Genomic DNA, 12,158 nt, shown 5'->3' with positions numbered 1-12,158 from the left:
CACCATGGAAACGCGTGGAGAAAAAAAGAGAGCGCTATACTTCAGTGAGACGGATTCTGAGGTTTTAATGACGGTGTATGAAGATTATACGTCCATCAAAAAGTAACATGGCTGCATCATCAGCAAAAGAAAAGAGTTTCTATTTGTAGTAGAAGAACAGACAAAGTAAACGCATGAGTTTCTGATCTTATTTCCATTTTCCTTGTGACGCATATATATATATAACTTATCCAATTTTGCCAACTTAAATGAATTACTTCTATTGATAACAAGTAATTGAGTTAAATGCATTCAACCTAATTTCTTACATAGATAAAACTCTATAATTGTTTATACAACTCAAATTTACATATTTATCTAACTAAATGTCATATTCCTCCAATTCAATTAATGTTTTTTCCATCTTAATTAATTATAATTCTTGAACTCTCATATGTCTAAGTTTGAGCCGGCAGATATACCGGTACTCATTTTTATGACAATAAGAAGAGCGAAACAATATGCACAGAGTGCATAAGTTCATTTAGGAATTTTCCATCATTGTCATTACAGCACTTGACAGTAGGGGTGCTATATAAATTCATCATCCTCTTCCTCCCTCTCACTCATGGTGCAGAGACTTAAACATAGTAGGACAAATAACTCGGCAAAACACAGTAAAATAGCTAAACAACTAAACACATTTTGTCAAAAATCCACACTTAAACCCAAATCCGTCCAGACAGGCAAAGGGAATGGTATCCCACAATCCCTTGCGGTGCGAATCTAACAGCAGCACCAAAGTTACACCTACTTAATTGAATTAATTTGAATGAAAGCAAAATAACTGTCTGAAAACTAAGTGTTATTTTTAAGCTGACTTAACAAAAAAAAGATTTATCTTAACTGAAGCAAATAATTAAGTTAGATCAAAGTAAATAAGTTTATCTTTTCAACGTGGTCTTATCACCATCCCACGGTGGGAAAAGTATTATCTGAGCTTCTTCATCCACTAAATCATATTCAAATGGACACGCCATGCTGCTTCATCTCTCTGAAAACAAACTAACCTTCAACTAAACCTGCTCCAGACCAGGTTATATTCAGAGCATGAGTTGCCATGGCAACTTGACATATCCTGAAACATACCTCCATTTCTGGAACCGAAAGCTGAGGTTGTCAACTTCCTTAGCCTCAAACTTACCGTGGGAGCTAGCATAACCTGCTTTCTGGAATACCCCCCATGCTGCTGTACACCTGACTCCCATCCTGACTTTTTTGTGTCTGCCTGAGCAGTGTGTTTGTGTTTGGGGAATAAAATCTTTTGCTTTTACTAAAACGGGAGCGTGCAGAAAGAGATAAAAAAGATGAAATGCTGGGGTTGTGATCTCCATGAGGACAAATATAAGACAAGTCAAACATCAGCATCAGCACAGAATGAATTATATTTTATTTTATTTAACCTTTGTTTAACCAGGAAAGTCCCGTTGAGATTAAAAACCTCTTTTTCAAGGGAGTCCTGGCCAAGCGGCAGCAGCGACTAAAATACAGTTACATAATTACAAAGAGCAAAATAACAGGAAGTAACAAACCGATTATAAAAAACAAATAAATGTTAAGGAGTCAGCCTCGAGACCTCTCAGTTTAACTTTAAAAGCATTCAAGGAAATCAACTCCGTCAACTTCCAGTCCTTCTGCAACATGTTCCATGCATAAGGTGCAGAGTGGAAAAAAGCCTTTTTGCCCAGTTCGGTGCGAGCAAATGGAACAGAGAGCAACACATGATCACGTGAGCGAAGAGAATAAGAATCAACGTTCCTCTGTGACAGTAAGGAACAGATGTAGGTCGGCAATAGTCCAAGCAGTGCCTTATAAATGAAAGTGTGCCAATGAATCCTCCTCCGTATGGCCAGGGCAGGCCAACCCACTTGAGAATACAACTCACAGTGATGTGTCATTGTTTTACAGTTCGTGATGAACCTCAGACAAGAATGATAAACCGTGTCAATCATCTGAAGACATTGAGCTGAAGCATTCATGTAAAACGGGTCTCCATAATCAAACAGAGAGGAAAGTCGCAGCTACAAGTCGCTTCTTTACTTCAAATGAAAAACACAGCTTATTTCGAAAATAAAAACCCAATTTTAGTCTCAGTTTCTTGACAAGATTCTCCACATGAGGTTTGAAAGTGAGGGAGTCACCAATCAATACACCGAGGTATTTATACTCATGAACCACCTCTATGTTGTTTTCTTCAAGAGTGGACACTGTGGGAATTGTATGATATGTATGTGCTGTTTCATGCATGTCCAATGCAGGAGCTCTTGAACACCTTTCTCATATCACGACTCTGGAGACCGTCGAACGTTGTCAGCAGGTTTAATGATACTTAAAAGGGTAAAACTGAAAGCAAATGATCAATACAATTAGCCTAAATATATGCAAAGCATTGCATCATAACTGTACAAAACAAACCATCGATGCAACCTCTGACTCGAGACGTATGCAGCAAAGTCTTTCCACTGACACAACGAAGTGCGTGCTTGGTAGTGAGTCCTTTCTGTTCCTACATGTGCACTTGTGTTGAACAACAATACCTGGCTAGAAGTCTCTAGAGGTCTCCAAAAACACATTCAGAATAATCAGCCTATTAACAGAAGATTTAAAACAAATTGGTAAAACACTGTAACTTTCACTCATAACAGAACAATGTACACTGTTGACATTTATAAATGGTCGTCAGAAAGTCATCCTGTTTGTCTAAGTGCATGATTTTACTGCCTTGAATGTTCTAAAATGTTTAAATCTTGTTTTTGTAGGTCTGCGTGCAGTAAGGCGAGGCCTCAGAGGCTCTCTCCATGAAGCAAAGGACCAATTGGTTGGGAAGGTTACTATCAGTTTTCAGGACCTGCAGTGGGCCATGGCTGTCATAAAGCCCAGTGCCATGAGGGAGGTTGCGTTTGATTTCCCCAAGGTAAAATGTCACATACTCACTTTAAAAATAATCTGCCACTATTAAACATATCAAAATAAATTGAATTGACCAATAAGATCTATTATGTAAGTTAGTTCACACTTAACACACATCAGTTTGTGTTTCTTTTCGAAGCCTGGCTGGCTGGCCTTGTTAAAATATTGCCACATTGTACTGTTCTTTTTTTTCTTGAGCTACATCAACCCTGATCAACCCTGACACGAATTATGAATGATTTAATTCCGGTCATTTCTGTTGAATCAATGGAAACTAAAGAACAGTTTTTATGTGTTTTGTGCTTACGTGCCTTATAAACTGAACGACCAAAGACAAACAATTGTGAATGTAACATCTGAACGATAATAGAATATGAGAACCGCAGAAGAGCTTAGATGAAATCCACCAATAAGCTAATTAACAAGTAATAACTTCTAATAATGTGCAAACCTTAATTAGCCATGTTGCTCCAAATTTTACTTCTCAAACATTAAATTTGGAGTGCGTGAGAGTGAGTGTTAATTTTGGACACTGCCTGCATTCCTTTATCCTTGGAGTTTCTTTTTTCCTCTTTTCTTCTTTTCTTTCTACACTGGGCACCTGATGTTTCCTTCGATCTTTTGTCCATTTTCGACAACCTTGTAGAGACTTTTCTGTCTTTCAAACACCCAGAAGAGTGAGGGAATGGAAGCAAATTCACTTTGATGCAGAATCCTTTTTTTATTTTTTCATTAAATATTCAAAAAAACAGTAAAACCAAAAAAGTATATTAATTGTATGACTGAAACCTATTTATTTATTTGGAAGCAGCAGTTAGTTTGTTGTGGGGTCGTGAATCAAAAGCGGGGAGTCTAAACCTCTCCCCTGCGTCTCTACCTGCTTTTCCCCTCTACCTGTTCACAGCCTCTGCAGCTGCGAGTTTTTTTACCCCACGTGCATGGCCGTAACCACGTCTACATTTAGACTTTTTTTTAACCTAAAACTGTTTGCTGACCGTAGACGTCTGCAGAAGAAAGAAGAACTTTCCATCCCGTAACAGACCCTGGTCCACCTTCCGGTCGCAAACACGCCCCTCAGTGAGTTGAGGCTGTTCTCCTCCTTTTGCCTGCTTGCACATCCCAACAGTTTTAAGGCCACCATGACAATCTTAAAACATAATAGTTATTTTTACAAAACCACCTGTGCTGCGTCTCTGGAGCCGCAGGTTGCTGACCCTTTTTTGAAAATTACGGCAGTCAAACATTTTCTGTAAGTCTTCACAAGATTTTTACTAACTGTTGCTGGTATTTTAGTCCATTCCTCCATGGAGATCTTTAGAGTTTTGGGGCTGTCGCTGGGCAACACGGAGCTTTAACTCCCTCCAAAAACTTTCTTTGGCATTGAGATCTGGAGACTGGCTAGGCCACTTCAGGACCTTGAAATGCTTCTTATAAAGGCACTCTTTTTTTCGTTTTTTTCAAAAGATTTTATTTTACTTTTTGCACTTCTAAAGAACAATCATTTTTAATATACAAAAACAAACAAAATGAACCAAAATCAAGTAAAAAATGTCTAAAATAATAGTAATTAAACAATAAAAATAGAACAAGTGGGGTGCAACAAAGATTTAGTTTTGAGCTTTAGGTTTTGAGTGGGATGTGTATTGCTTCCTATGTAAAAGTAAAATCTGTCTAAGACAAGAGGCCTTCAGCTCTAATCTGTTTGCTCAGTTCTGACTCCAACCTTTGTTTTAAATATGAGTCAAAACCACTACATTTCAACAGACACTAGTACAATTTGGAAACCATCTTTGAGGGCAGTTTCTTATTAGCCTCTTTCACCATCGCTATCACATCGCTCCCTTCCTGTGAGACTGAGCTTTTTATCTCTTCATTGTAAAAGTTTCTCAATTGAAAATACCTAAATAAGTCAGTCTTCTCCAGTTCAAATTCTTATTTGTGTGAAGGCTGTATAAGTAATTTGTGGTTGCTACCTATTTTTGTATTTGTTGACCACTTCCCACCAGGTTTTAATTACAAACTCAACAATGGGGTTGTGTTCTGTTTTTTTTTTTTGTAAATATCTTATTATTATTTTTAAACACATGAACAAAGTTAGAAGCATTGAAACAGTATATATATCTATAAAACAAAACAAAAGAAAAAAATCAATACAAGAATTTACGTAGAGTTTGTCAGGTTGAAATTTTTTCCTTTCCAGGATACTGAACATAAAGTTCACTATATGTCATAACCTTTTCTTGTTTTGTACATATACCATTTTTCCCAGTCCTTTACAAATGTTTCTTCCTTTATTCTTAGTATGTATGCAAGTCTCTCCATTGTTTGGATTTCTTCCAAAATATACATCCATTGCTTGTGTGTTGGTGGCTTCAGCCTTCTTCCAGTTCTTTGTTATGGCTTTCTTTGCTGCCACAAGAAGAGCTTTTACTAGGTTTTGGTCCGTTTTATGTACAGTTCCCTCTAAGTAACCGAGATACATCACAAGACAGGTTTGGGGTATCTTATACCTGAGTGTTTCACATATGGCAGAGTGGATGGTGTCCCAGAAGAGCTTTATTTTCTCACATTCCCAAAAAATATGTGTCTGATTTGAATCCTTATCCATGCAAGTTCTCCAGCAGAGTTGCTGAGTTTTAATTAGGTTGCTCTTGATGTGTGGTGTTATAAAATATCTTATTTGGTTTTTCCAAGCAAATTCTCGCCATTTTAGTGACTGCGTTGTGGTTTGATGAACTTTCCACATATCATCCCACATCTCCTCTGAGTTTTTTTCTCTCAAATCCTTTTTCCCATTTTGCTTTGACATATAGAGTTGACCCCACTTTTGATTCCATAAGGTGCTTAAATAGAACAGATACAACCTTGAGAATATTTTCACTGTAGGCCTGTATAAATGTCTTAATTATTGGGTGTATTTTGTGTTCCTCTGTTTTGATTTGCTTTTCATAGTAGTCTTGCATTTGCATATATCTGAATAGGTCCTGATTTATTAGACCATATGTGTCCTTAAGTTCCTGAAATTCTCTCATTTCGCCTTTCTTTATCATTCTGCACATGGCCGTAATACCCTTTTCAGCCCATTGTTTGAATCTGTGGTCAAATTGTGGAGGTCTAAATTTGTCGTCATATGCTGTCCATTTCAGCAATCTGAGTTCTTTACCTAATTTTAGCTGTTTTATAACATAATAGCAGTTCTCAAGAGTATATAATGTTATTGGATTTAGATCTAAATTCTCTTTAGCAGTAGCTGGGATCCCATTTTCCCCAATACATGTCTGAATTGGAAATTTGGGTGCAAAAAGTTCTAGATCTTTCCACCTGGCAACATACTCTTTATTACACCAGTATACTAAACAATGTATTTGGGCAGCTCTAAAGTATTGTTTTAGATTAGGTAAGGCTCTTCCCATCTTTATATTGGGTAGTTGTAAAGTGTGGTATCGTATTCTTGGTTGTTTTCCTTCCCATATAAATCTTGATTTTAAGTTTATCCCAATTTTGGAAGTGGGATTGTGGGATCTCTACTGATAAAGCTAGAAAAAGGTAAAGGAGGCGGGTAGTATATTCATTTTTACAACATTTATTCTTTCACTTAATCCTAGCGTGTATGTGGACCATCTTTCTATGCATTTTCTGATATTGATATTTGTACGTTCATAGTTATCTTGATATACTTTTGCTGGGTCTTTAGGTATATTCACCCCCAAGTACTCGAGTGATTTGGCATCCCATTTTATCTTCCATTCCTTTAAATCTTGATTTGCATCGCAATTAAACATGTGTATCTGAGTTTTATTTATATTTATTTTGTATCCTGAGCTTTGACCAAATCTATCGATAATCTTCATCAAACTACCAAATGATTTGACTGGATCTAATAAATATACCATAACGTCATCCGCGAACAGGTACATATCATGATATGTACCTGTCCACCGATGTCTATTCCTGTTATCCTCATGTCTTGTCTCACCATTTGGGCTAATGGTTCGACATAAAGGGCAAAGAGTACAGGGCTGAGGCAACAGCCCTGTCTAGTCCCCCTTCCCAGGCTGAATCTATTTGTGAGGGAGCCGTTAATTTTGATTCTACCTGTAGGTTTGCAGTAGAGTGAACTGATAAACTTAATTGACTTTTCATTGAATCCAAATTTCTTCAATGTTATATATAGAAATTACCAATTTGCTCTATCAAATAACTTTTCAGCATCTAAACTTATTAAGGCAGCTGATAGTTTTATTTTTATGTATCCTGTTTATAATGTGAAGTGTTCTCCTTATATTATCATGTGTTTGTCTGCCTTTGACGAATCCGGTTTGGTCCTCATCTATTAATCTATTAAGTTTGATATAAACGATTGGAGTCTATTTGAAATTATAGAGGTGTATATTTTATAGTCAACATTTAAGATAGAAACTGGCCTGTAGTTTTGACAATATTCCTTGTCCTGTAATGGCTTAGGAAGTACTGTAGTGATTAGTGGGAGCTGTCTTTTCACGTCTCCATGTGCTGCAACGGTCACCAGGAAGTGTGTTCTGTATTTTACTACATGTATTTTCTTCCCCATTCTTGCTCGTGGAGGACAAGAGCCATAGTCTAGCTCGATTTGTGTCCATTTAGAATAATATTCTACTGAACAACATTATATTATGCTTCTTAGCTGGACTGCCAGATAGTTATGTAAGCATTTCTACAGAAATGCTTTCATAGATAGTATTTGTGGAGACTTGGTAAAACTAATCCCCCCTTGCTTTTTCCAACTTAAGTTTTTTCAGTCTCACCCTTGGTTTTTGCTGTTCCAAATAAATCTTATTAGTAGTTTGTTCCATTTAACAAATCGTTCATCTGGAATATGTACCGGTAATGCAAGAAATAAATACAGTAGTCTGGGCAGCACATTCATTTTTACAACCTCTATTCTTTAGCTAAAATCCATGGTTAGGGTGGTACATTTTGTTAAGTCCCTTCTTATAGTGTCACTGATTCTACCGTAATTAATGTCTTTCAATGTATTTAGTTTTGTTGTCAAGTAAACTCCTAAGTATTTTGTTTTTTCTGAATTCCATTGTAGTTTACATTTTTGTCTGAGTGGTTCAGTTGGTCTGTAGTTCAAAAATCATCCCTGCTGCGTTCCTCCAAATAGTTCAAAGCTATCTGTTAAATTTCCTTTCATTTTAATTCTACCCACTGGCTTATGACACAGAGCTTGTATATATGTGATACAAATATTACTAAAACCCATGCTCCTCAGGACTGCAAAAAGGTAGTCCCACCATACCCTGTTTTAGCATCTAGGCTTATTAAAGCTACAGGAATATTGAATTTATTGATCTTCTTTATTATTTGTATGTGTCATGTTATCTTGTGTTTGACTTTCCTTTATTAAACCAGTCTGGTCCTCGTCTATCAGTTCAGGGAGAAAACATTCCAGTCATTTAATGATTATTGATATAAATCATTATAATCCGGATTTAAAATAGAAATTGGTTGATAGCCCTCACAGTACTCCTTATTTTTCCCTTCTTTTCGTAGAATAAATAATAAATAATTGCTTCTTTCTTTGATGGGGGAGTTTTGGTTTTTTATGTGTCCAATTGAATGAATCTAATAATACAGAACCAAGTTGTTTGACTATTTTGTACCATTCGTTTGGTGGCCTTCACTCCCAACGCTTTTATTACTCTTCAGTCTCCATATAGCTTGTTGAGTTCTTCTGTAGTGATAGGTGAGGTTAAAGTGTTATTTTGAATGGTTCCAAAAGACGGCAGATATAGTAAATGAAATAGAAATCACAAACTTCTTCCTTCTGTCTGAATGGTGTTGCTTCTCGAGGCTCCTCAGTTTTTGATCTAATTTAGTTTGTGTTCCCCCTCACAACAGTTTTTACGGCACATGTGTCAAACTCGAGGCCCGCGGGCAAATTGTTTCTCCGCATTAAGACGCTCTTTTGTGTTTAACCCCCTTTCGTGTATTTATTTATTAGTAACAGGACTAGTTATCCTAGTGAATTGTTACACGTTCTTGAGTGACATGGCCGCCCGCCGGAGGATTTTGTGTTGGGGGGGTTTATTACTGTTCTCAGTCACTCTGTAACACCAAACATGAACGCGCACTTTTAGATTTAGATGAATATCACTACATGTTTTGTTTGGGAACTATTTTGTGCAGCGCAACGTACAGCCTCCTGCCCCGCGTTCGTCATGGGTGCCAGGCCTCATGGCTACCAGAAAGGTGACAAGGTGTCTGCAGTCTGTTTATTACTGGAATATATATAATATTCTGAGAAGATGTCTGTACCAGAGAGCACAGGTGAAGCCTCACATGAAGCTAGAGAGCAGAAGAATCAACACGCACCCCCAACACACGTGTGCGCGCTCCCTCCTCCCAGTCCTACACACGACGCAGCGCGCTCACACAGTCACAGTCAATCTACAACACCTATATAGTTGGTAAATCTTCTATTTTCTTAACTCCAAATGGTGAAACTTTTCTTTATGGTGAGTCTCGTTCTGATGCTGAATGTTATATTCTTTTAGCAATGCGACCTGTTGATGACATCCTGAGCACGCAGGTTTTGCATTCAGCTCCGTGAACAATTAAAACTGTCCATTTTTCCTGGAAAGCTCAGCACTTCTCTTCAACCTTTTTTTCTTTATGACAACATATTGGTCACTTTGGTGTCACTACTGATCATTCTTACAGCAGCCTAATAGTGGTCAGGGTGGTGAACCAAACTACATCTTACCCAGATGCAGAGCTGTTAGGTTTCACTTTTGGCATGCGCTGTTTCGTATGTTGCTTTTCCTTTGCTCCCCCTAGTGGTCGAATTGCGGATCTCGGTTATTTCTTTAAAAAAAAAATCATAACTCGCCACAGGAATGGACTAAAAATGTGCTTTTTAAAAAAAAAAAAAACAAACAGAACATTCTTATAAATTTTACTCTTTATGGGTCGGATTAAACCATCTGGCGGGCCGGAAACGGCCTGCGGGCTGTGTGTTTGACACTCCTATATTAGATTAAGCATATTTTGTGAACTTTTCTGGGGTAACTAAACTTTTCCATTGTGGCTGACTCACAAAATTTTCATCACAGATCCTTGTGATTCTTGTGTCACAGCACAGATTTCAGCTCACCTTTGCACAAATGGTATGCATGATGGAATAATATGCTAGACTTGTTTGTTTGTATTCATAACTATGTGCGTATGAGCTGTAGTTATATTGAATAAATGTTGACATGTTTATGTGTGAAGATATTTGTAGCCAACAGGTATGTTTGTAATAATTGAGTAATCCCAGCTGCTGCTGTGGCAGGGGTCTTGGTGTGGGGATGGCTGGGCATTCTCCCTCCTTCTTTTTACATTCCGTCATCCATTTTAGAAGAACATAAACACTCACCTGAGCACAGGTGTTAGCTCACCTTTGATCAAATAGTTTGCATGATAGAATAAAATATTTCACACTAGTTGGTTTGAAGGCATGAGTATGCATGTGTGAACATTATTTGTATTATGTAAATGTTGACATGTGAACATTTTTGGAGCCAACAGGTATGTTTATAACATTTCAGTGTGTGTTTGGCCAGACCCCGCCCTTATAGATGTGTATTACATCTGAACCTCACCGTAATGAGTATAACCATCCAGAAACTTGTTGCTTTATGCTGCTTCATTCTATAATCACCCTCCTACCCCCCCCCCTCCCAACACCCCTCTCTCTTCTTCCCTTCTTTCCTTTTCCGTCCAGTCCAACACAAAAGATTTTCAAAAATGACTACAATGAATAAAGTTTGGCCTCGATTACTAAAGGGGTTCATCAGACATACCTCTGGTTTGTGAGCAGATTAATAACCACTGTTGTTAAAGTAAAATATGTTCAACACAAGAGGCCTTCAGCTCTCATCTGTCTGCCTAGCTGTTGGACAGGACAAGTTAAAAAAAAAAAAAATAATAATAATAATTGAGTATGTCTGTGGACAGGCCCCACTCCCTTGACATCTAAATCTGAAAGTAATAATCATAGATCTCCAGCAACTTGTTGCTTTGTGATTCTACTCCCTCACACTTCTTAATCATTATCCCCCAGCCCTAACATCCCACTCTCTTCTTTCTTTTTTTTCGGTCCGGTCCATTGTTCCTGTTGACTGCCATTTCTTAATTACATTCTGAACAGAGGATATTAGCATCTGAAAACGCTATGCTATCTTTTTATAGCTTTCTCCTGCTTTGTGTGTATCATCTATTTTCAGTTTCTAGACAACTGCTTGGAAGAAGTTGTGATGCTGATTGACATTGCCTTACATAAAATTAGGAGTTAGATGGTTAGATGGAGATCTAACCATCTGACTCCTTATTTTTTCAACTCAGTACTTTAATTCAAAACATTTACCACCTGTGTGGTTATAACCTGCGTCTTCTGTGAGGCAGCGGCGTGGCTAGAAATCTCTTTTTTTGGGGGGGAGTTGGAGTGTATGGGAACAGGTTTAGGAAATTCAAATCATAAACATTAGAGGTTCTAATCTTGTAAGTGGTTTCAGCACCCAAAGGAAAATCTAAACGAGTCACACCGAATCATCTTCATACCTTTTGTTTTATATAATGAAGGACAGAGTATTCAAAAATGCTTTTACCCTCATTGTGATGAGATTTCAACTATGACAGAGCAGAGTTTTAATTTTCCATTGGAACAAAAAATTTCAGTTAGATAGCAGTTTGTGATGAACATATAACAGTTTATTTAGGATTTAACAATATTTACCTTATGTGACATACTACAAACTATTTACAGTTACACTGGCTAAAAAACAACTCTGTTTTTAAAAAAAAGAAAACGATGTTAAATACAAGTATTGTCAAATAATTAAATATAGTTATAAAATTGAAAAGCATATTTCCTATAGATCAGTATGACCATGTCACTGTATTGATAAAACCATTTGTCCATTAGAAACATCACTTACTCACAGTTCTTCCATTCTCTAACACATACCTTGATCAACACAAAGTACAGGCCAGAAGTTTGGACACACCTTCTCATTCAAAGAGTTTTCCTTATTTTCATGACTATGAAAATTGTAGAGTCACACTGATGGCATCAAAACTGAATTAGCATATGTCGAATTATATACATAAAAAAAGTGTGAAACAACTGAAAATAGGTTCTTCATAGTAGCCACCTTTTGATTTGATTACTGCTTTGCACACTC

General features: G+C 37.2%; 1 protein-coding gene across 4 annotated transcripts in view; it reads left to right on the top strand.

The window, feature by feature from the left end:
* Positions 1 to 12,158, top strand: part of afg2a (AAA ATPase AFG2A) — an 86,425-nt gene that overhangs the window by 34,512 nt on the left and 39,755 nt on the right. For all 4 annotated transcript variants that reach the window (XM_078953783.1, XM_078953784.1, XM_078953781.1 and 1 more), the window contains exon 11: positions 2,799 to 2,953. In XM_078953783.1, the coding sequence (XP_078809909.1) occupies positions 2,799 to 2,953 (155 nt within the window). The remainder of the gene's footprint in view (positions 1 to 2,798; positions 2,954 to 12,158) is intronic.

Source organism: Oryzias latipes, chromosome 10, assembly GCF_053564925.1.
Source record: "Oryzias latipes strain Hd-rR chromosome 10, Olatipes_Hd-rR_3.1".
Taxonomy (NCBI): domain Eukaryota; kingdom Metazoa; phylum Chordata; class Actinopteri; order Beloniformes; family Adrianichthyidae; genus Oryzias; species Oryzias latipes.
Note: the sequence above shows the minus strand (reverse complement) of the source record. Positions and strands in the feature narration are given on the sequence as shown.